The sequence below is a fragment of the Ceratosolen solmsi genome, unplaced genomic scaffold (genome assembly GCF_000503995.2).
Source record: "Ceratosolen solmsi marchali unplaced genomic scaffold, CerSol_1.0 scaffold10, whole genome shotgun sequence".
Lineage (NCBI taxonomy): Eukaryota > Metazoa > Arthropoda > Insecta > Hymenoptera > Agaonidae > Ceratosolen > Ceratosolen solmsi.
The window spans coordinates 493305-518930 of NW_011948412.1; the positions used below are offsets into that span (position 1 = coordinate 493305).

The 25626-nt window shown below is 30.2% G+C and overlaps 1 protein-coding gene across 1 annotated transcript in view; it reads left to right on the forward strand.

Annotated features, from left to right (window-relative positions):
• The window catches only part of LOC105368152 (6-phosphofructo-2-kinase/fructose-2,6-bisphosphatase), a 23854-nt gene extending 8780 nt beyond the window's left edge, over nucleotides 1–15074 (forward strand). Inside the window, exons 2-6 of the mRNA XM_011507127.1 lie at nucleotides 9475–9639; nucleotides 11940–12100; nucleotides 12672–13055; nucleotides 13467–13736; nucleotides 14493–15074. Of these exons, the coding sequence (XP_011505429.1) occupies nucleotides 9475–9639; nucleotides 11940–12100; nucleotides 12672–13055; nucleotides 13467–13736; nucleotides 14493–14921 (1409 nt within the window). The 3' untranslated portion in view covers nucleotides 14922–15074. The remainder of the gene's footprint in view (nucleotides 1–9474; nucleotides 9640–11939; nucleotides 12101–12671; nucleotides 13056–13466; nucleotides 13737–14492) is intronic.
• The last annotated feature ends 10552 nt before the right edge of the window (nucleotides 15075–25626 follow it).

The window sequence follows — 25626 nt, forward strand, 5'->3', positions numbered from 1 at the left end:
TATATATATATATATATATATATAATTTAATTTATTTATATTATTATAATATTTTTTTAAATATATACATTTTTTTTAATCTCCTACTAATTATATACTAAAATATTACAACAAATATGTAATAAAATTGTTATTCTTCCTAAATTTAAAAAATATATTCTTTATGGAATAAACTTAATGAAACTCGTGTATAAAAATAAGTATTATAAAATAAAATTTTATTGAAAAGTTACGTTTGCTTAGATTATTTTTACTATAGCATTATATATAATTTGTTAAATTTTAGAATTTGGTTAAAATTTAGTAGATTAGTAAACTTTTATAATATAGTATGATGTATTATGATTTTATATTGTTCATTTACTTTATTTGTATAATATATTTGGATGTATTATAACTTGCATATTGTAACATATTGTACGTGTGATAATATTCTTATATTTTATTGATGAAAGAGTTTTGAAATCATAAAGCCTTACTTTCAGTTACACATATTAAATTAATTATAATTTCTTTACTCTTTATAGAAATAGTTTAAACAGTAATAAAAATATATTGCTTATATGTTAATTACTTTCATTTATAATAAATAATTTAATGTAATTCTGTAATATATCCTGAAAGTTTATAACCATTATTCTTATGTATCTAGCAACATTTTATTTATTTTCATAGAATATTGATTATCTTCTAAGAATATATAGTTTTTTCAATATTAAGAAATCAATGTGATAATATAGAAGTATTTGTTTAAGATACAAAAAGTTTCCTTATATTCTATGAAAACTTATATTATTTTATTTAGTCATTTATATTTATTAGTTAATAAGAATTTATTATATACAAAAAATATAATTTAATATCATTATATAATTATCTTATTATAAATTACCTCTCAACTAATTGTTTGAACGATCTGTACAAAAAATTTCATCTAACATGTTATTTATATAAATATGAAAAGTTTCTGCGATTGGTGGTATTATTTAATATTCGATGTTGTTATTCATCAATTTAATTGAAATTCTACTTGTAAGATGTTTAACCTTACAACATATGGTATGAAACATTAATCTATTCTCTTAAGAATCATTAAACTATATAAGAAAAAATTAATTTCATCTTTATAGATGTCTAGTTTAGTCAATAGTTATCATGTTAACTTATGCGATTATTTTTTTTAAATATTTCTATAAGACAGTTTATTTAAAACGTGATATAAATGTGATTTTATATCCATTATAATGAATATAAACAATATTTTTAATAAATATTTGTCTGGGATCAGACTAAAAGCCTCCTTAAATGTTGTGTGGAGGTGTTGCTGCCAAATGGAAGGGGCAATGCAATTATTCAATACTACATACAGTGTTTCCTTTCTTTCCTTTATTAAATATAATAATGTAATAGGAGGTTTTTAAGTCTGATCACAGACAACACTGAATATGAGAAAGTACGCGTTCGCATTGAATTCTTGAAAAACTCTACCGAGTGATAGGTGGCTATCGCACCTTGAGCTTTTGTGCGATTGCACAGAGTAACCTGAGTAAAAACTCTACTTGGAGAGCCGTTGTTGTACCGCTGCTGCCTAAGTGAGACTGGGTTGCTCCTGCCTTTGTGTTGGTGCGTAGGAATTGCTGCTGTTGCCCCGAAGCTTTCTAAAGGCGGACCGCTGCTGCTATCTTAGGGTCGGTGTAATTCGTTAATATATATAGTAGGCTTCGATAGTTTCACTCTTGATTAAGTTAACACTATCGCGTTATTCGTTAAGTTTGATTCGTGGATTCTGAAATATGCTTCACTATTGTATAGTCAAATTGCTTACAGTTTGAGCAATTACGTACGTGTGTATCTACAGTGAGAGATGACTGTAGGAAGAAGCTTAAAGACTGAATAGTGAGCTGCTGTGTTACTGCGTAATCGTTATTACGCTAAGTTGAAACAAAGACTCGCAAAGGACTGACAAAGACTGACTGGCGCGTGACACGCGCAGTCCATAAGAATTCTCGTAGTAATTTTTGGGCGCCGGTGGCGATCCGGTGTCTGTTACTATGTCCGTATTTGTCGTGACGTCAATAAGCACAGTTTTTATGAGTTTCATTGTTATATTTCTTCGAAATTCTTGTCCTATATTCGGGGTTTCGGTGTAGAAATATTACTCGAGTTCGTTGGCTAGTGTTTATAAACAATCATTCGCGCGCTTATACCTCTCCCATTTTTGTCTTCCGCTTTCAACTGTTCAATCCGTAACAATATTAGTATAAAATATTTTACATAATACGATGAAAAATTTTTAACACGAAAATTGTAATACCTACAAAATATAGTATTTAATATAATATTAAATTAAATTACATACTTTATGTAAAATAAATATTTTACAAATAAAATGCGTAATATAGTATGAGCTATACATGATTATGCTATGGGATTTGATAGTTTATTGTATTTGAATGCATGATGATTTATTGTAGATTTAATGTATATTATTTATTAATTTAAAAATTTATTTTATATCAAAATTTTATCCTCAATAATATAATTACTTTAAATATAACGAATTCCAATTTTGACTTCCTTTTATTAAAATTATATTAATGCTATTCGTATTTTAACGAAAGTCAGTCAACGTAAATTGTTGTATCATTCATAGCATACAGATGAACTTTATTACGAATAAAACCTAAATAAATAAGAGTAAATTGAAAACTTGGAACCAGAATCATCATTTCTAGGATATTAACAACAGTATAAAGTGGACATTTTAGTGAAAGTATAATTAACTATTGCAGCTGAATTGATCATTCAAATAGGTAAAGACCGATGACAAATAAATTAACGATGATTTCTGCGAAATCTATTACTGATTATTGTAATATATTTGAAAATATACTAAATATAAAATACTATACAAATATATTCGAGCATGACTAATAAAATAAAATTATTTATATATGATTTATGATGACAAATGATGATTAATAAAAGCATTTATTAATAGTTCATTTATTAGTAGTTCACTATAAAAAAATTACTAATAATAACTGTTCAGGATTAAACTACCTAACAAAAAATAATAATTTATTTTTTGTTATAATACAATTCCTATACATTATTTTTATATTAAGGCACAATATTTGAATTATACGTTACGAAGAATTCACTGGAAATTTAGCCGCGTACTTTGTCCGCATAGCAACAAAAGAAGCTCTTCAAACGTATCAAAGCTTGCTTCCAGAGAATTCACTAGAATCTCCAAGAATTTACAACGCTAAATGTGCGCAATCGTATTTAAGAAGCAACGAATGGAGAAGGAAACCAGTCTTGTTGAATTACTCAAGTGAAATTAGTGCCAGTCATATCAGTGAAAGTTGAACTCGTCTAAGGGAATAAGTGCAAGGTATATTCATTTGTTTATATTGATTATTCTATTATTGTTGGCCAGATATCGGTGCGTCCTCCGCAACGTGACGATAGTCAGACCGCATTGAGGACGGCGACATAGACTGGCATCTCCAACACCTTATTAACACTACACGTAATTTTCGCGGCCCACTACTACACCCTTGAGAGTCTTGAGTCTACACAAGCTAGACCCTTGCTATTTGATTCTTATCAGACCTCTAAAGAGGGCGCCGATACTGACAGGTGGTCCTCGCCAAACTATCATCACTGTGGAACAGCGATAACACTACCGGTCACGCCGCAACGAGTTGGTTCTGATCAAACCATAAAAGAGGGCGTCGACTATCAACTATCACCACATCCAAAAATTACAACAGGTGCTTTGCGCAGCATAATACACCACTGCTTGAACTCGAGTCCAAACCAAGCAACTGTAGGTCATCACTAACCTCAAACTGAAGAAATAATACAATCGTCCAAAGACACCAAGAACGTTGGTGCCAATCTCAAAGGAAAGAAAGAAATGTCAGACGTGGTAATCGGAATCCACTGACATCGCTATGAGCAGATACAAGTTCATGAGGACAAATAGGACCTACAAAGAATCCATTAGATTGACAACCACGAGAAAGTGTCAATCATTTGACTACTGTAGCCAAAGCACAAGATCTGCTCCGTCAATAGCAATCAGGACACTAAAGCAACTGGTGGAAGACTAGGGAGAAAGGTTTCCCCTGGTTGTGCCATTCATCACGCACGGCAGACATGTTATGTGTCTTGGAGGTGAGAACACGCCGCACTACGACTAGAAACTCGATTCAGTTCTAGAACCACAGCATGGCGGGCAGTTTCCTGGTGAGAAAAAACGGCAGTTAATTCATCGCGATATCCTCATCGCCATCTAACCGTCAGAAAACTATAAATGTAAACTGTATTGTTAATTGTACAATATAAAATTTATTACGATGGAGTTCTCAAGAAGATGCTTTCATCCTTCCAACCGTACCTTGAATGAATTTTCGCCATATTACCAATGACTGAGATTGTTCGGAAAATAATCCCACAATTTGACTAGTCAGCCAAACGTGCAATAATTAACGTAGAACAATAAAACCCACTAGATGTTATGTGGGGTTGCCGGGCAAGTAAAGGGTGAATGCACTGATTAATAATTAACACATGTCTTTATTATTTCTATTTATTTGAATTGATTTACAAAATGGTGAATTACAGACGAACTTTATATTTCTTGATAATCTTGTGGTGTTGAAATATATTTACTATGAATGAAGCAGGTTATAATCTATTGAATATTATCGCTAAGAGGTTATCATGATTGTAGTGCTCTGATCGAACACTGGAATGCCATTGTGTTTATCTTAACACGTGTGTAGTTGCCTTTAAATATCGGTCGTAAGAGAGCCGAGATGGAGGTTATGCGAAGCTGTGCGCCATCTGTAGCGGGAACAACTTGTAGTTGGAGGGATTGAGAAGCCAATGTGGCATTTATAGCTGGTCTTGTTCAAGAGTATGTCCGGGAAGCTTCCGTAGTTGGACTTTAATCCGTCCGTCTTCTACATAAGCCGAGAAATCAAGAATGAGTACTAGCTGTAAGGACTTACTTGCAGTGTATCGTGATTTTCCAGTCTCTCTTCGATGGCTTGTTATTACGTTCCCTTGCAATGTTGCAACTCTTCAGTTCTTCCTTGTCTCCAAGTGAGACCACAAGTGGTCAGGTCCCACGCAATCCAGTCTTGATGAGATCAATTCAACTGTACACTAATTCACAATAGTGGAAAGAACTTATTATTAAAACTCAGCTAGCTAAACGACTCATCTCTCCGGTCCTCCTCCGTGAGAGTTGGTCGTGACTTATCCTTCACTGTAAGAAGTATTTGGAAAGAGTAAGTGAGGGTACATTACGTAGTCCCTTCTTAAAATGATTCACTGATCCCGCTCCACTTGGGATCCCTTCTTCCTTTATTAATTAACCAATCAGTGGTTGATCTTGGGTCGCACAATAGATTATGCACGCCTTCATTTCCACTTCCTTCCGGGCTCAGTTCCGAATTTGCTAATTGGGAAAGTGTCGGAAGGTGGCGAGCCTTTTCCATTGGTCACCTCTCTTTGGTTGCCTCATCCCTCTCTGGGACTTGGCTAGAAGAAGGGTCCGCTTGGGCGTGGTCAATTTTCCAATACGATCGACCAGATGTGGCATAGCCAAGAACAATGCAAGCATTGTCTTAAAGGCCGAGTGCGCACGTATGGTCATTGCATGTGTAGTACGTATGGGTTTTCGGTTGCAGTAAATATTTGTACTCAATGCTTCACGCATATCTGATATTCGTTTCGAATCTACTTTGGGGTTCTCCCGGCAGTAAACCCATTAGGTTCTACTGCACTGGGAGTATGAGCACGTTCCGCTAGAGTTTTCCAGATGTTTTATGACACTAGTACAAATAATTATGAGCAGGAAAGTTTTGAAGTCTTAAATACAATTTTCATGACATTACTTGTCAGATATTTTATTGCCTTATTAAACGGAGTCTCTTATTCTCAAACAAATATGATAAATGGATTCAGGCCTTCTCAAAGTATTGGAAGAATAATTCAAAGGGGCTACAAGGGACGAAAACAAAACGTACCAGGCAAGGATAGCATGTTGTATTTGTTACATCATCGGAACTCGCTCGCAATCATTCGAGCACCCTCTCACAAGTAATTACCCAAGTCTAAAAAGAATTATGAATCCATAAAATGACACGTCATCTGTGTCGCATCAAAGGCAGCAAATCCTTTAATAAGACATACTCAACTCACCTTGACATACAAACGACAGCAGTATTGGATCTTACCGGATGAACTTAACGATGCATTGCATATGCATGACAAGAAGGGAATCCATGCTCAACATTTAATTGGCCAATCACCTCTGTCTCGAATAAATCATTGAACCGTTATCAAACACAGGTGTTGACTATGCCAGTCAGTTTTAATCATAAAACTTTAGAAAAAGAGAAGTAAAATTTCGAGAAACGGATTTATCGCGGCATTCCGACATTTTTCAGAAGCATCCTACAAACTGTACACAAGGTTCCCAGGAACAATAATAGACAACAAAGACCATCTTGAACGACTACTCTCTATGGGAATTCAATCCATCCGCTAAGCATCACATGGGAGAAATTTGGCAAGCAGTGGTAAACTTCGCCAAGTGACATAAGGCGCACCGTTGAAAAAACAACAGTTGAAGAAATCTCCACACTGCTTGCCCAAATTGACATAACCATCAACACAGCCCATTAGAATACCGGACATTAGTAATTAGGAGTACACTTACCATCCTACCAGAAGCATCTCTAAAGGACTTGTCAATTTCAGGATCAACCCGCCGGAAGCCTATGAGCAAGTGTACAAGAATTTTGGTCACAGTAGTCGACACACTACTTGCAATAACAACTGTTAAGTTCAAAACGGCACTACCCACAGAATGAATTCCATGTTGGCTTATTGGTGCTCATTACAAACGAACCATTACTTCCCTACAAGTGGGCACTCGCCAGAGTCAGAGCAATTCACAAAATGGCAGTCCAACCTATCCAAAAGAATGACGGGAATCATCAACTAAAGTGCTCTAATTAATAACACCAACACCATTGTAATAACTGCTTAAATAAAGATCACTAAAACCAATTGTGTTTACTCTGAATTGATGCATTGATCTCCCCCCCCCCCATCACCATTAAACCGGTGGTACGGTCTAATCCACATCATAATGGTCATAACGATCATAATGGTGGCTGGAATTCCAAACAATAACAATAGATATGTTCGTACAATATACAAAAAATGAAAAGACGCCTAATATTTTTTGAATATTAATAATGGAAAATTCAATTGATTTATGTAATTGGTGTTAAAAAATACTCTGATTTAAAATGCATAGGCATTTTGAATTTTTAAATGCAACGTCCCAAACGATTAAATGCGAGTTATTAGTAAAGTAAAATGTCATTAGTAGTTTTTTCCTTGTATTTTTATGACTTGTTTTTCATAACTTTCAATGACAGATGCTTAACGACTTGATTTTTTGAAACTCTAATAGCTAGTTTTCCAGATGTCTAATGACTTGGGAATATTCTTACAATTTCGAACAAATTAACATTTTAATAAAAATTAGGATATTTTTTGTTTTCTATCAATAATATGTAAATATAAATTCTTACTGTATAATATATTAAAATAAATCTATTAAAATAAAGCCGATTAAAATAAAATCTAAAAACATTCACATAAGAATTATCAAGTTCATCCAAGTTTAATAGTATGTGATTTTAATGAGTAAATTTGAGTGGAGTACTTTCAATTTCATGCTTTCATATAGTAGGCGTCAAATATAAAATCAGTAAGTACGGTTGATAAACTAACAGTTAGGGGTTGATTCTTGTATCGATAAGACTAGTTAGTTTTAACAAAGATTAGTTAATTTAACAAAGATAAGTCTTTGTTAAATGGTTGATCTTATGGTTATCACCTATAGTGTCAAATCCCATATATTCTACACCATATACTTTTGATAATTCCTACAAGATATGTAGAAACCCAACTTTTTTTATTTTTGATTCCACTCGACATTATAATCTAATTCTTGATGAGTTACATTGCTAAGGACTTTAAAACATTTACAATATTAATGTTAATAGTATATTTACGATAATAGTAGAGTATGTATGAAATTGAGAAATATGAAATTAGAAGAAATTAGAAGTCATAAAATAAATTTGGAATAAAACGTTAAGATTCTTATCTATTAAAATCTATTTTAATTTCAACTTTAATTTTAATTACAATTTTAATTTCAATCAATTTAAATTTCAACCCTACATGCTAAAACCATTTTTTTTATAAATAATATTTAATAGTTTTTTATTCACGAATTTCATACATTTTACTTATTTATAATTTTATTTAATTTTATGCATTTAACTTTACAAGTTCGTTGTATTAAGTAAATATAATTGAATAATTAATCGTTTTATTTTTAACTCTGAATGTAAATATAATCTATAAATTAATTGGAATATTAAAACTGATATCCCAATATTCTCTTGTAATATTTGGTTTTTAATACCATTAAGTAAAGAAAATATAATTTAATTGATATTATTTGCATATGCATAAAGTGGAGTTACTTTTTAATTTATTTTGCTTTTCTCTAAAATATAAATATAATATTGACCCGGTGTTGTTAAACGAGCTTTTCATGGAAAGCGATATACATATAATTTTTGCCAGCTAAATTCAGATATTGGAACATAGCCAATGAACTTTTAAGATTTTCGTATTACGATAAATTTTTGTATTACATAAATCGGATTGGAAAACTCAATAAATATATACAATGCAATGAGAATTACTATTAAATCAATACAGATATAAATTTTGATATATATATTTTACAAATAGTTTCGTGTTTAAAATAAAAGTATATGGTCATTGATACTTATACTTTTAGTATTATATTAAATTAAAATCTTGTACATACAAACATAAATTAATTCTTTTATACCACACATAAATATGTGCGAAATTAAATAAAAAGTCCAATAAAATGAGCCCCTTATTTTAGAACTTATTAAACAATTTTTGTTAGTTTCAGTACGTTATTAATTAATAACGTAGCATATTATCAATGATAATGTTATAATGTAAAGTTTGATAACGAAAATGCAAGTAAAATTCAATAGAAATTATAATATTTCTTTATGACTCAATTCTCATCATTAATATTTTTTATAATATATATATTAATGGACTTTTTCCTATATGAATTATGTTTTTAATTATAAAATACTTACACTATTACATCATTATTTCAAAATTTTATAATCATATATCAAGAATACAATGCGATTTTGATCACTCACAATACTCTCAATATTGATTCAGATATTCATTGTAATTTCTTATCAAGCCTAAAATATTACAAGAAATAAAAATAAAATATTTTATCACTAAATAGTATAACGAGATCATGTTTAATTCATGTTATTATTTTCTTTTTTAAAGAAGCAACACAAGAAAAACTATTGAGGATATCGGCTAGCGTTTTAAAACCGCCTCGTAAATTGGCTGGAGTTGTTCTAATTACCAGTGGATTACCAGCTCGGGGTAAAACCCAAATTGCTCATTCTCTGATACGAAGACTTAATTGGAATGGCGAATCCGCTAAAGGTAAATAACTCGATATTGTACATTTCGATAATTATATATTATCACTTTTACTTCTTAAAAATAAGTATGAGATTATATTGTCATTCATTTGTACAAAGATAAGTATATGACAAATAAATAAATTATTAAATTTTATTTAAAGTAATTAAAAATATTTATATTTAAACTGAATTTAAATATTTTTATACTAATTGTTTGAGAATGCGAGACCCTTTTTCAATACAATAAAACATCTGGCAAGCAACATCGTAAAATTTGCATTAAGATTTCAAAACTTTCCTTCTCACAATCATTTAGCACTTGTGTCATAAAACATCTGTAAAACTCCAGTGAAACGTGCCTTTGCTTTCCAGCGCAGTATAACGTAATGGGTTTATTGCCGGGAAAAATCCTAATGTAGATTCCGAACGAATATTACTCGATACATGAAATATCGAGTGCAAAACATTTCTTAAATTCATTGCAACCCAAAAATCCCGCACGTGCAACATCCTGAAATAGCCGTACGTGCGCATTCAGCCATTAAGACAATGCTTGCATTTTTCTTGGCTATGCCACAGCTGGTCGATCGCATTGGAAAATTGACCACGCTCAAGAGGACCCTTTGTCTGGCCAAGTCCCAGAGACGGGAGAAGCAATTAAGAAGAGGTGACCAATAGCAAAGGCTCCCCACTTCAGACACTTCTCTGATGAGCATATTCGGAAATGAGCCGGGAAGAAAGTGGAGATGAAGGCGTGCATAATTATTGTGCTGCCCAAAATCGACCTCTGATTGGTTAATTAAAAGAAGAAGGGATCCCAAGTGGAACGGGACCAGTAAAGCATTTAAGACAGAACAATGTAATGTACCACCACTTGTTCTTTTCTAACACTTCGCACACAATTGAAGGATAAGTCACGACTTACTCTCACGGAGGAGGACTAGAGAGACAAGTCGTTCAGCTGAATTCAGAAATATATCTAATAGAAGTTCTTTCTACGATTGTGAATTAGTATACAGTTGAATTGATCTCATCAAGACTGGATTGCATAGGACCAGACCACTTGTAACCTCACTTGGAGACAAAGAAAGAACTTAAGAGTTGCAACATTGCAAGGGAACGTCATAACAAGCCACCGAAGAGAGACTGGAAAATCACGATACACTGCAAGTAAGTCCTCATAGCTAGTACTCATTCTTGATTTCTCGGCTTATGTAGAAGACGGACGGATAAAGTCCAACTACGGAAGCTTCCCGGACATACTCTTGAACAAGACCAACTACAGACGCCACATTGGCTTCTCAATCCCTCCAACTATAAGTTGTTCCTGCCACAGATGGTGCACAGCTTCGCATAACCTCCATTTAGGCTTTCTTACGACCGATATTTAGAGGCAACTGCACACGTGTTAAGATAAACACAATAGCATTGCAGTGTTCGATCAGAGCACTACAATCACCATAACCTCTTAGTGATAATATTCAATAGATTATAACCTACTTCTTGTTACAGTAAATCATAATCTCACCAGTGACATGCAGAGAATAAGAAATTGATTATCCTGTAATTATGCAATGAATAGATATATCAACACCACAAGATTATTAAGAAATATAAAGATCATTTGTAATTTCAACAAGGTTAATAATTCCCATTGGAAATAAAGTAAAATAAATTAATCAAACAGCAATAACAAAGATATGTGTTAATTATTGAATCGATGCATTAATCCTTTACTTGCCCGGCAACCCCTCACAACATCTAGTGGTTTTTATTGTTCTAAGTTGATTTGTACGTTTGGATGACGAGTCAGATCTGTGGAATTATTTTCCGAACACTAATAAATATATAAACAAGAATAAAACAATATTCTACCTTGTAATTTATTTGATCACAAATAAACTTATTATACATAAATTAATAATGTTTAATGATTTATTCAAGTTTAGCACTGATTTTCATAAATGCATAATAGGTCTGATAGATATATTGAATATTACAAGCTGAACAAAGAAATAATTATATTTATTGTATGCCAGCAACGATTGCAATTTTAATATAATTTAATATAATATTGTACTATTCGATAATTTTTTAATTATTAATAGGAATTTTTACCTGCGTTTAGAACATATTTTATTGAAATATAAGTAAATCAATTGTTGTTAGATTAATAATATTACATTTTAACTAGCTTCAAATAAATAATTTAGCAGGAAAAATACATATTAATAAATTAATTATAATTATTTTATGTTAAAGTTATACATTTAATAAAATACATATTGCAATTTTAATAATAATGCATTATTTTAATAGTAACGCGCATTAATGATTATCACCGAAAAAAGTTGGAGCGATGTGCATTACACAAGCTTTTTCAAACGGATCACGATGCCAATATCGCACTTCGAACACAAACACAATGGGATGCAATGTATGATTGTGCATTGTCACTTGCATCTGGAAATAGTGTGGCTGTATGTATTATAAAAAATAAATTAAACAAAACAAAACTTTCATATATTTATATGTATCTTCAACGTACTTCATTGCAAATTATAAAATTTAATATTATATATGAGCAAATGATTTAATATTATATAGATATATACACTATAAATAATAAAGTTTCCAATTTGAAAAAAAAACAACAATCATTAGTTTATAAAAATTGAACAATTTTATACTAGTATTAATGTGACAATAAATTATGAAATATAAATAATAATCGAATGTTCAATTTTTGTTATAAACCACTATGTAAATTATATATTAATAATATTTGATATAAATAAACAATCTTTACTTACAATATTTAAATAAAATTTACCAAAACAATAATACACAACAAAATTCTTATTAGAAATATCAAAATCTTAAAAGAAATTTCAAAAATAAATAAAAACAAAAAATTCAGAGAAAATTAATAATGATAAATAATATTCTTTTACATTAAGATCTTAATACAAAAAATAATATTATATATACTCTGTATAAAACACAGAATAAAATAAAATAATCCAATACATATTTTTCCTCCTCTTGAAGATATTGGATGGTACAATGATAACTCATGAACAACGTTCGGAGGCGTATGATTACTTCTCTACACAAATGGGTTATCGCGTCCTATTTCTCGAATGCGTCTGTGAAGATGCTCAGATTCTTGACTCTAATTGTCGCGAAATTCTGAGCCACAGTCTCGACTATGCAGGTACGGATGCTGTAAAAGCTGCGAAAGATTTACGCATTAAGATCGAGCATTTCGAAAAGATCCATCAACCTATGGACGAGAAAAACTATCCAAGGATAAGAATTAACACAGCCACAATGGAAATTACCGCTTACAAAGTTACTGGACATATCGAAACCAGCATTCTTGGTTACTTAGCTAGTGTCTCTCTTAAACCACACACTCTTTATTTCTCACGGGTAAGAAAAGATTTCCAAAATAAATATTATCTAATAATTTAAACTTGGTATACAATTAAAACTTGCATTTGTTTAATATAATGTCATAATGTACCTATATCTTTATTGTTTAAATTTATAGAAAGCTGAATTAAGGTTAATTTATTTATTTTCATAATTGATCTTGCATTATCATCGTTTTTATATAATATTCTTATTCTATATAATATTCTATAATATTATATAATAATACTAAATTCTCAATTATTATAAAATATTTTAATACGTAGAATTTTATAGAAATGCCGAATTAAGCCATACACATTGAATTTAAATAGTTCATATAATTTATTATCTAATTTAAACAGAAAATTTGTTTTATAATATAATAAAGCTAGTTTTAATCTTTTCAATTTTCTATTTTTACAATAGCACGGCGAAAGTGAATTTAACGTGCTTGGAAAAATTGGCGGTGATGCTGTGTTGAGTGCAAGGGGTGAACGTTACGCACAAGCTCTTTCTAGTAAGATCAATTCAATGCATATACCTGATCTTCGAGTATTAACCAGTCGTCTTCGAAGAACAATTGCCACGGCGCGTGATATCGAAGCACCTCAAGAACACGTTATTGCGCTAAATGAACTTTATGCTGGGGTTTGTGAAGGATTATCATACGAGGAAATACAAAAGCAGTACCCTCAGGTAAAGTATCTTATACCATAAATATTTTATACTTACTATAAACGTAGCAAATAAACTATACTATGAAACTATTTAGAATGAATTCATTTTATTTAATTTTGAATATAATTATATATTTGGAAAATTCAAAATATAGCATAGTTAAACTTATATTGTCGGATTTTATATTTCAATGTAATATAAGTTTATTACTACCAATTTGATTAAATTTATAGTTTTATATGATTCTGTAAAAGAAGTTATATATTAACGTTAATTTAAGAATATATTCTTTTATAAAAAAAGAGAAAGGAATAAGTTTATGTCAAAATTAAACATAATATATTATGTATAAATAAATGTTACAATATTACTATTCATTTATTCTTATTTTATTTTGAATATAAACATTATATCAACTTCATATATTATATTGCGTATTATTTATGTTTAAGAAATATATAAGTACTATATAAGTTTGTTAATTTAAAACTAATGAGAAATATTACTATTTTTTTTGATAATTCGTGTAATTAATTCCTTTATTTTTAACTTTTCATTTTACAATATTACTATATAAATATTTTCAATATTAAATCTCTGAACACATTTAATATATTGTTATATGTTAACATGAAGAAATACTTTGGATATATATTGCGAAGCATTATGTATTTATTTATGAACCAAAGTCTATAAAATTATAAAGTTTTGAAGTTAGATTAATTCAAATTTAATTATAGTTAAATTAAAATCTTAATCATAATTTATTTTTAGGAGTTTGCATCGCGAGATCAGGACAAACTGCGTTACCGATATCCATTGGGCGAGAGCTACGTTGATACTATGCAGCGTGTCGAACAAGTTATTGTTGATCTTCAGCACACTCATAACGTTCTAGTTGTTGCTCATCAGGCAATTTTACGCTGCATAATAGGCTTCTTTCTCGATAAAACTCCTGAAGAGCTTCCCTACATGGAGGTTCCTTTACACACCATTATATGCGTTAGCAGTCAAGGATTCAATTACAAACTCGAATTTATTAAACTGGGTATCGAGTGCGTAAATACAACACGTACCAAACCGCAAAATTGCAGCTCTACGAGAACAAGCGATGATGCTCTCATTACAGTACCAGCTCACTATGACATTTCCGATCCTTGGAGAAATCTTGGTAGCTGTCCAACATTGGTACAGCAATACTGAATATCAATTGAGGGGACATACGCGCATGACAAAACAATTCTACCAATCTCTGAATACCATTCTATGTACAAAAATGTTACTGTTTTCGGATTTTATAATCTAATACTTGGATCCGTTATCGCCTTTACGGCATTATTTTCTTTATTATTCACCTTTGACTACATACGTTTATTTTTTATATTATAAAAATAAATGAAATATGAAATAATTAATAAAATTATATTTTTGCAGCTAGTTGCATATTTTTAATTCGAAAGTGATGAATGAAAGAAAAACATTATAATTAAAATTTGTTAGCATTTTATTTTTTGATGATTCATTACTTCAAAGATTATTAAACAATCAATAAAGACTATCAAAATATCAAATAATTATCATTTTTTTAAATTACTAAAATTCATTAAAATTACTAAAAAGAAAATAGCATAAAATTAAAGTAAAAGGCTTATGCAATAATTACAAAATAAAACTATTACTTTATTCAACAGATATCAATTCTGTGTGTACAACAATTGTGAACTTTAAATTTTACTTAATAAATTGTGACACTAATTTAATGATATATACTGTATATAATTTTTTAATGATATATACTAATAAACTTAGAACTTCTGATATAACTTCTTTCATTTATAAATACAAATGTAATATTATGAACTTTAAATCTTTGAAGACGTGTAATATTATAATTCAACGTAATTAAATCATTTTAAATAATAATTTATGAATGAAGGAAATTATTGAATATTTATTTCAGAAATATATCTTATTAATAAAATAGTTATCTAATAATTAATAATATTTAAGATCCAATATGTTATTAAAAATTGATCGTTAAAAATAGATATATTACTTATTATTTATTAGATATAATGAAGTATTTAAGGATAAATATATAATAAAACTAAGGCTCAAATGAAATAATTGGTCTTTCTGAATTAAAATTTATATTTTTATTTATATATGATACAATAATGTTTAACGACAATTGAATAATTCATTTTGATGAAATGTGTATTTTCTGAAACAGTTTTTTAAATTAATTATGTAAATAGTTTTGCGTTAAAGTTGAGACGAAAATACAAATTCCAATAGATTTAAATGGAATATTTCTATTTGTTATATATTGTATAGTTTGGATTCAATCAATTATTCGAGAGTATTATGAAATTGTTTCTGCTTCATGCCGATTATAAATTTGGAATTTGAAAAATAAAATGTTTACTGCATATTGATTTAATATTGATTGAATAGAAATAAGTTTTGTAAACAAATACTTCGTTTAAAAAACCTGTACGTGTTTATAAATTGTATTCTAAAAAAAATAATTAGTTTTGAATGCTAGTTAAATTTAAAGACATTAAAATAATTGACTATAAAAAATTTCTAAATGTACAATTTTTTAAAAAAATATAATATTCGATTTTCAAATATTCCTTGAATTCATTACCATGTAATTAAAAGCAATTGATAAAATATTTTTTTTTAATATTTTAAAAGTAATTATATTTTAATCAAAATATCAATCATTTATATTATCTAAAAACATAATTTTATATGAGCATTAATTTATTTAAATTAGTACTTTAAGACTGAATTATGTTGGAGAGATGGATACTTTGTATTTTAATTGATAATTTTTTAAATTTATTAAATAAATAAATGAAATAATATGAATAAATTTAAATAAGGTTAATACAATAATAACTTTAAAATAATATGCCGCTTATTAATAATTGTCTAATTCAATAATTAAGTTTAACTTAAAGGTTTTTTATTATTATCATTTTATCAATAGTAAACGTATCTATTGAAATTAAGAATTAAATTATAAAAATTAAATAATATATTTTATAAGAAAAAAGTATATTATTTTAATTTAACTATTATTTTCATCAAGTAGGATTCCAAATTTGAATATAATAATCAATCAATATAATAAACACATAATAATTAATTATAAGCAAAAATTTGGTAGTCATTTGATCAAAATTTATTATAATGAATTTATAATTTATAATTTCATATTTTTATGAATTGAATGATTAAATATATAAATTATAAATTTGTAATGGTGTGGTTCATATTATTTATTTTATTGAATAATGTTGTGGATAATTTTCATAAAGTCTGTTTCATAAAAATTCATATATAAATTATCTTTATAATTAATTAATTGTCTAAAATAAAATTACACTAATAATTTGTATGATCGAAAAGCTCGAGGATAGATATGAGAATCAATCGATTGACTGATAAATTTAAAATTCTTTGTACAAAAATCAACGATCAAAAATAGCACTGTCATATAGTGCTTAATAGATTCTATAATCAAGTTTTATAAGCTACATATTTTATTATAAAAGTATAAATAAATCTTTTATACGTAATCTGTATTATTTATTTAGATTTAAATATTACTTTTTCTATATTTAATAATAAAAATAAATATTTGTTTACATATAATAAATATATATATATATTAATTTTATAGTCGTATAAAACAATGAGTTTACTGAATAGATAAATTTAAAATTATAATAGAATACTAAAAAAATATTAAAATATTCGTGAATTTTTTATTTCAGTTTATATTTATTTCAATTTTATACATTCTAACTTAATATTAATATAAATTATTTGAATAATGTTATATTTGTAGATGAAATAAAATTCTTTTAATCTACATATATCTTATAATGTTAGAAACTGCATTTTCTTGGAGTAAATTTTTTTTAATATACTTCCAAACTTATTTAGAATTCTCTTGATTTTATTTTTTCTTTCATTTTTGAACTCAATTATGTTATAAAAATATTTTACATATTGTATTTACTTATATTGTTATAAAGTTATTCGCATATAATAACGAGTGAAAATATCAGTTTCAGTTTTGTATAAATTTAAAATTTTTAGTTTTAAATTCAAACTTTTTAAAAATCAAATATGACTTTTTAAATTGATTTAACAACTAAATTTATTGAATAAGCCGTATTTTAATATTTGTAATGTTCCGATATCCTAGGTATTACTAACAAACCCGTGAACCTCCACTATATAACTCGGTATACATATACAAATGCGTAGATATTTTAATAAATACTTATGTGTAATAAAAATAAATGTATAATATACATTATCTATTATATAATATATAATATATATTATAGTCTCTAATTGTTCAATTATTAAGGATTTGTTTTATGGCTCGAACTGTCAATTCAATAGTTTAGTGGATTAGTCTCTCGTTATGATGACTGATGAGGGAATAACAAATGGAAGGGCTGAAATTATGTACAGTGTGTTATTATTATATTAATATATCATTTATTCTTGTTGTCAATTATTATAATATTGCAGTTTTAATAGCTGTGGTGAGGTTATTTCTGCAGGGTGATGGTGATGTCGTTAATGCTATGCAGATTACTGTGGATCTTGAATGTCGGTTTTATGTTGATGTTTTAAGGATCAACATGTGTAGCCGATCATGTTCATTCCTGAGCATGAGAAGATGGTCATTGGAATTAAGTATGCTTGGTAGAAAGAATGATCATACTTAGTAGAGTGTAAATAGTCTTGATGGAAATTGGCACGTAATCAATTATGTCTCTAGTGAGGATGGGGGTAGTTGAAAACTAGTCACATGCAATAATCATAAATGACAAGCCTTCGAGCTCTGAAGAACTTGATAGAAATGTATTTATAGTCGATTATTTGATAAACTGTGGTCTGGTCTTGACAATGTAATTGAGTGTATTGCGTCACTTGTCGACTGTAGTAGGGGAACCTACGTTCTCCGGCTTGTTAGCCTGCTTGAGCGTATTGCGTCACCTGTGACGATTGTATGGGGATGAATGTACGTTCTCAGAATTGTTAGTCAGAGAGAGTGTACTCCATGACCTGTATCGACTCTTTGAATAGAAATTATGTGAAACTTGATTTGCGCGTGGGTGACTAGCTTGATTAGATAATATAAAGGAATGTACCTTGTAAATTACCGACATGGCATGTTGAATGGCTACGTGGCTGACCTTTTGATTACGATTCCAATGCCTTCACTATTAAATCACTACTTGTTCTTGCTGACTCTTTTTAATAATGCACATGTGGTTTTTAGGTTGGCGGCGGCTCACTTAACTGGAAACAAAGCATCGTCGTTGCTGCACTGGAATATTACATAAGCGCAGAAGGAAAAATCTAGATGTTTCGAGAATTCGACGAAAGAAAAAATAAGGCGTAATAACTTTAGAGACTTCCGGGCGATGTTATTGCCCGAAGACCATATAAATATTGCGGGCCATTTGAAACCAAAACATAACGAGTATACGAAAATTCTCGTCCAAAGTATTTACAGAAATCTGAGATTTAAAAAGCCGGCTATACCGACAATCGGCGGTCTTGGAACTTGCTTCAATCCCGAGCACTAATATATGCATATATTTTAGAAATTTTATTTATAAAATATATACACTGAATTAATTTACGTATTATATTATTATTAAAATATAAAAATAGAAAATAATTAATATGTTCAAGAAATTAAAAATTAAAAATTCTTTAAAAATATTTGCAGAGGCATTGCATATTTGTGTATATATACTAATTCAACCTAAGTAATCTTAATAAAACTTTGACTACTTCAGTTGAAAATAAATTATTAAAATAAATTGGTACCATAAGTAAATATTATTATAATAAATGGAATATTAAATCTACTAGTTATTAAATTTTATTTTGATGCAATTTCTATATATATATATATATATATTTAGAATTAACTAAGAAAAAGCACTAGATGTTGTGTGGGAGAATGCGTGGGCAAGTGGAAGGGTTAATGCACTGATTCAATAATTAACAGATATATTTCTTATTGCTGTTTATTCCATTTACTTTCCAATTTAGGGATTATTATTCTTGAAGAGGTTAAATGAACCTTTATTATTCTCAATAATGAATGTGGCGTTGAGGTCACTTCTATTGGAGAACCAGAAGTTTGTGAAGTTCCTGATCCTCTGGACGTAATGGCCTAGATAGTAACTTACTGTGAAAAAGGATAGGAAAAAGGGAAAACGAACACTACAGTTCTTGTCTGCGTCGTGATTCTGGCACGTGTTGCCTGAAGCTGCCTCTAAATAGTGATCCGTGTGAGTGAGCACGAGTCTGAGATAGAGGTTAGAGGAAATGTGCGCACTCATAGGCGCTAATTGCTGGTCTTGCGAAGTGAGCATGCGCGGGAAACTTCTGGGCACTAACTGCTTGAAGTGCGTATATGAGTAGGCCGCGAAACGAAAAATCAAACACTAATATAAGACTTACTTGGAAGTTGTAGTATGATCTTGTTTGTTTCTCCTCACAGGCATGAATGGGAAGCTTCTACGCACGAGCTGCTTGCCCTTCTTTAGATTAAACTTACTTTTGTGTCTCTTACTGAGATAACGAGAATCTCTCTCCTTCGACTATAAATGCTTGACGAGATTAAATGAAACTGGATAATAAATCACAGAAATAGAAAGCTATTTTACAAGACTCAGATGATCGACTTTTCTCTATTCCCCCTTCTTGAGAATAAATCGTGACTTTTCGTGAGAATAAGAATGAGTATAAGTATTGGTACATTGTAATTGTCCTTCTTAAATATCTCACTGACCCGGTTCCACTAGGGATCCCGTCTTCTTTCCCGTATCCAATCAGAGTTCGACTTTGGGCAGCATGATGGATTATGCGCGCCTTCATTTCCACTTCCTTTGGGGTTAAACCTTGAACATGGTAAATCGGGTAGTGTCTGAAGGTAGGGGGCGTCTACTATTGGTCGTCTCTCCCTTCTCTGGGACTTAGCGATATGAGAAGTCCTCTAGTGGTGTGGTCGATTGGATAGCGCAATCGACAAGATTCGACGTAGTTGAGAACAATGTAAGCATTGTCTAAAGATGCCGAGTGCGCACGTATGCCTATTGCCTGTGTCTCATGTGCGCGGTTTTAGTTTGCAGTGAAATTTAGGAAATGTTTTGTACGCGATAGTGTGTGTGTGTGCGCGCGCGCGTGTGCGTATGTATGTATGTATGTATAGATGTATATATATATATCTACCTAAATAAACATCGTCTGTAATATTAGTTAAAGTATTTCTGTACTTTAATAGATTAGAATAGAACAGTATTATTAAGTTGTAAGTAAACATTTAAAGAACAGAAACACAATCATTTCATAAATTTTTATCCTCTCATTAAATGAGTAGTATATTCCTTTTGTTTGATTGATAGGTGAAGATCCAGTTTTTTCAAAATTTGTTTTCTTTAATAATACTCCGTCAGGTTGTTTCTTGTCTATATATAAAATCATATTATTATTTGATATTCTGCACTATTAATCGTGTTAATAAAATTATGCGTGTAATTTAATTAAAGATTTGTGTTATATAAATAAGTGAATATCAATACCTGAATTTCTTCATGCCCAAATTCAAATAAAGATAATTGAGTAATATTTTTTTTTAAATTTATACCAACATTTCGGCAGACTTGAAAACCAAATAGTTGCTTTCATATAATTTATTATTTTTCTTAGTATAAGCTTTTAAAAGGAAAATAATGTTATATTCTAGTTTTTATATTTATATATAAATATAAATTTATTTCCATCGATAAATTAAAAAAAATATTTTATTTTTGAAATTTTATACTATGAAACACAAATTTATATTTATAACTTCAATCATTCTTAATGATTAGTGCCCTCGACTGTTTATAAACATTTAATAAGCAGAATTCTCGACTAGCTCAAAGCTTAGATTTTCGAACCTTCTGCAAGCCGGCTAGTCTCCGCATAGCAGCACCTAAGCATTGTTGCCATCTTTTAGCTGTCGCACTGATAATTAAGGAGGCGCGCATTAAGACTCCTTGTAGTTATCACTCAACAGACACTCAGTACACAGTGTCAGTTATTCTTCCGGGTCAGTTACTCATCCTGTTCGGAAATTAATTCCACAATTCAACTCGTCAGCCAAACGTGTAATAATTAACTTAGAACAATAAAACCCACTAGATGTAATGTGGGGTTGCCGGGCAAGTAAAGGGTGAATGCACTGATTAATGATTAACACATGTCTTTATTATTTCTATTTATTTAAATTGATTTACAAAAGGTGAATTACAAATGAACTTGTTTTTCTTAATAATCTTGTAGTGTTGAAATAAATTAACTATGTATGAAGCAGGTTATAATCTATTAAATATTATCACTGGAGGTTATGATTGCTGTGGTGCGTTAATTGAACGCAGCACTGTTGACGGGTTTATTTAACACGTGTGCAGTCAAGGTTGCGAGTAGTCAGATCCTATGCAATCTAGTCTTGATGAGATTAATTCAACTGTATACTATTTCACAATCGTAGAAAGAACTTCTTATTAAAACTCAGCTAGCTAAAGCGACTTGTCTCTCTGGTTTTTCTCCGTGAGAGTGCGTCGTGACTTATCCAGTACTGTAAAAAGTATTCGGAAAGAATAAGTGTTTTTCTCGGTGCGTTACAGTTTTCTATCTTAAGCGCTTCACTGGTCCCACCCCGCTAGGAACTCCTTCTTCTATTAATTAACCAATCAGAGGTCGTTCTAAGGCAGCACAATAGATTATGCACGCCTTCATCTCCACTTCCTTCCGAGTTCACTTCCGAATATGCTAATCAGAGAAGTGTCGGAAGTGGGGAGTTTTTGCTATTGGTCATCTCTTCTTAATTGCTTCTCCCTTCTCTGGGACTTGGCTAGATGAAGGGTCCTCTTGGGCGTGGTCAATTTTGGAGGCGACCGACCAGATGTGACTGACACAGAAGGCAATGCATGTGTTGTCTTAATAAGCCTAAGCGTTAATGCAAGTTGTAGCACGTTTGGGACTTTTGGGTTGTAATAAATGTTTTGTACTCGATATTTCATATATCGAGTGATATTCGTTCGGAATCTACACGAAGGTTTTTTCCAGCAATAAACTTATTTGCTTCACTGCTCTGTAAAGCAAAAGGCACGTTCCACTGGAGTTTTCCAGATGTTTTATGACACTAGTACAAATAATTATGAGCAAAAGGGTTAGAATCCTAGTGTGAATTTTACGATATCGCTTGCCAGATGTTTTATTGCATTTTACGTTCTCGCATTCTCAAACACATCCTAGTTAGTCATCTACGTCCTGGTCACGCGATTAAGTCAGAGTCTAAAGTCGTGAGCTTGATCTCGGTCATGTTCTCTCAGTGCAGCCATTACAAGGGACACACGTTCTATTGTCAAGTGCGCAACGGTTAACAACCAGTCAATAATAGACTAGACTGGACTAAGACTAGCTGCAGTATAAGGAAGTAGTTGACTACACGAAGCATGGTATCGGACTGTTCTTTACACGAAGATCTACCAGTAGTCTCTTTTGAGGGTAACTACCACCCAATTAATCCCATGCTCCCTTTATGAGTATGGTCGACTCTTCTTGCTAACCCTTACAACGTTAGCATAGACTTCAAATTAAGCCATATTCCCCTTCAAGGAAAATACAAAATCCATTGCTGATCCCCATAATGTCATCGACGACATCATTACCATCATCAAGGAGCAACTACATTATTGTGATAGAACATAATTCACTCTCTATCACGCGAAGTGAATTCAGAATAACAATAGTGTAATTAAAATAGGTCAATAAGTTTTTAAATTAAAATAAGTAATAAATAAATAATAAATTAAAATAAGTAAAATAAGTCAATAAAATCAAATAAACGTTGTTTTAACGAAGTTTACACACACTGTACATATTTAAAGCCCTTCCGCTTATGTCCTTTCCTCAACATCGCTAAGACGGGCGACAAATAAACTGAACTATTGAACTTGGTAGATCGAGCCAGAAAACTAAATTCATTTGATCCTTCAAATCGGATCAAATACACAAATTTTCAAACAGTGACATTATTTAAATTAATAAAAACTTTTTAACATACCGATTGTTCTTCACTTCATTTAAATTTTATTGTTTTAACATAATTCTTTTATAACTTTGAGACCTGCGTATATATATATATATACAAATGCAAATGAAATTATTAATTATATTACACATTTTCACTATAAAATAGTAAATTGAAAGTAAAATTCTATTATTTACTTACTGGTGATGATCTCTTTATTGTTGAAATTATTCATTAAATTCGCAATCAAAATTATGGATAATTAATTTTACTAGATAGAATTTATATGCATGAACTTATACACTGTTTAAATAAATATTGTTTATAATTTGAATTAAATATACCATTCTATACATACAAGCATTTTAACCATTATTAACTAATTAACGATATCTTATAAATTAAGTAAACGCAAATGAACGTTATTTATACATTTATGTGAATTATTATATGAGAATTCTGATTAGTAAAATGATTAAATTATTACATTATACATAATACAACTAATTTTCAATTAATTATGTATTTCTTACGCAAATTAATATATTTTCTTGTAAATAAAAAAAATTAAACACACTAACTGTATTTAAATATTAAAGAACATTGGTAAGCTTTGATCATGTAATAATAAAAATATGTTAACATATAATTTCATAAAGGTGCACTCTTATAATGTCAATGATTATTCATATTGCGAATGACAAACTTATTTAATTGCACTTTATGTATACAACATTTAAATAAAATGTAACCCTGTTTGATTGTACATAATGTATATTTGTCTCCAATAACAAAACTTAAGAAATAATACGAATTTGTTCGGAACATAATTCCACAAACTGAGTCGTCAGCCAAACGTGTAAAAATCAACTTAGAACAAAAAACCCACTAGATGTTGTGTGGGGTTGCCGGGCAAGTAAAGGATTAATGCATCGATTCAATAATTAACACATATCTTTATTATTGCTGTTTGATTCATTTATTTTACTTTATTTCCAATGGGAATTATTAACCTTGTTGAAATTACAAATGATTTATATTTCTTAATAATCTTGTGGTGTTGATATATCTATTCATTGCATAATTACAGGATAATCAATTTCTTATTCTTTGCATGTCACTGATGAGATTATGATTTACTGTAACAAGAAGTAGGTTATAATCTATTGAATATTATCACTAAGAGGTTATGGTGATTGTAGTGCTCTGATCGAACACTGCAATGCTATTGTGTTTATCTTAACACGTGTGCAGTTGCCTCTAAATATCGGTCGTAAGAAAGCCTAAATGGAGGTTATGCGAAGCTGTGCACCATCTGTGGCAGGAACAACTTATAGTTGGAGGGATTGAGAAGCCAATGTGGCGTCTGTAGCTGGTCTTGTTCAAGAGTATGTCCGGGAAGCTTCCGTAGTTGGACTTTATCCGTCCGTCATCTACATAAGCCGAGAAATCAAGAATGAGTACTAGCTATGAGGACTTACTTGCAGTGTATCGTGATTTTCCAGTCTCTCTTCGGTGGCTTGTTATGACGTTCCCTTGCAATGTTGCAACTCTTTAGTTCTTCCTTGTCTCCAAGTGAGTTTACAAGTGATCAGGTCCTATGCAATCCAGTCTTGATGAGATCAATTCAACTGTACACTAATTCACAATCGTAGAAAGAACTTCTTATTAAAACTCAGCTAGCTAAAGGACTTGTCTCTGCGGTCCTCCTCCGTGAGAGTAGGTCGTGACTTATCCTTCAACTGTGAGAAGTATTTGGAAAGAGTAAGT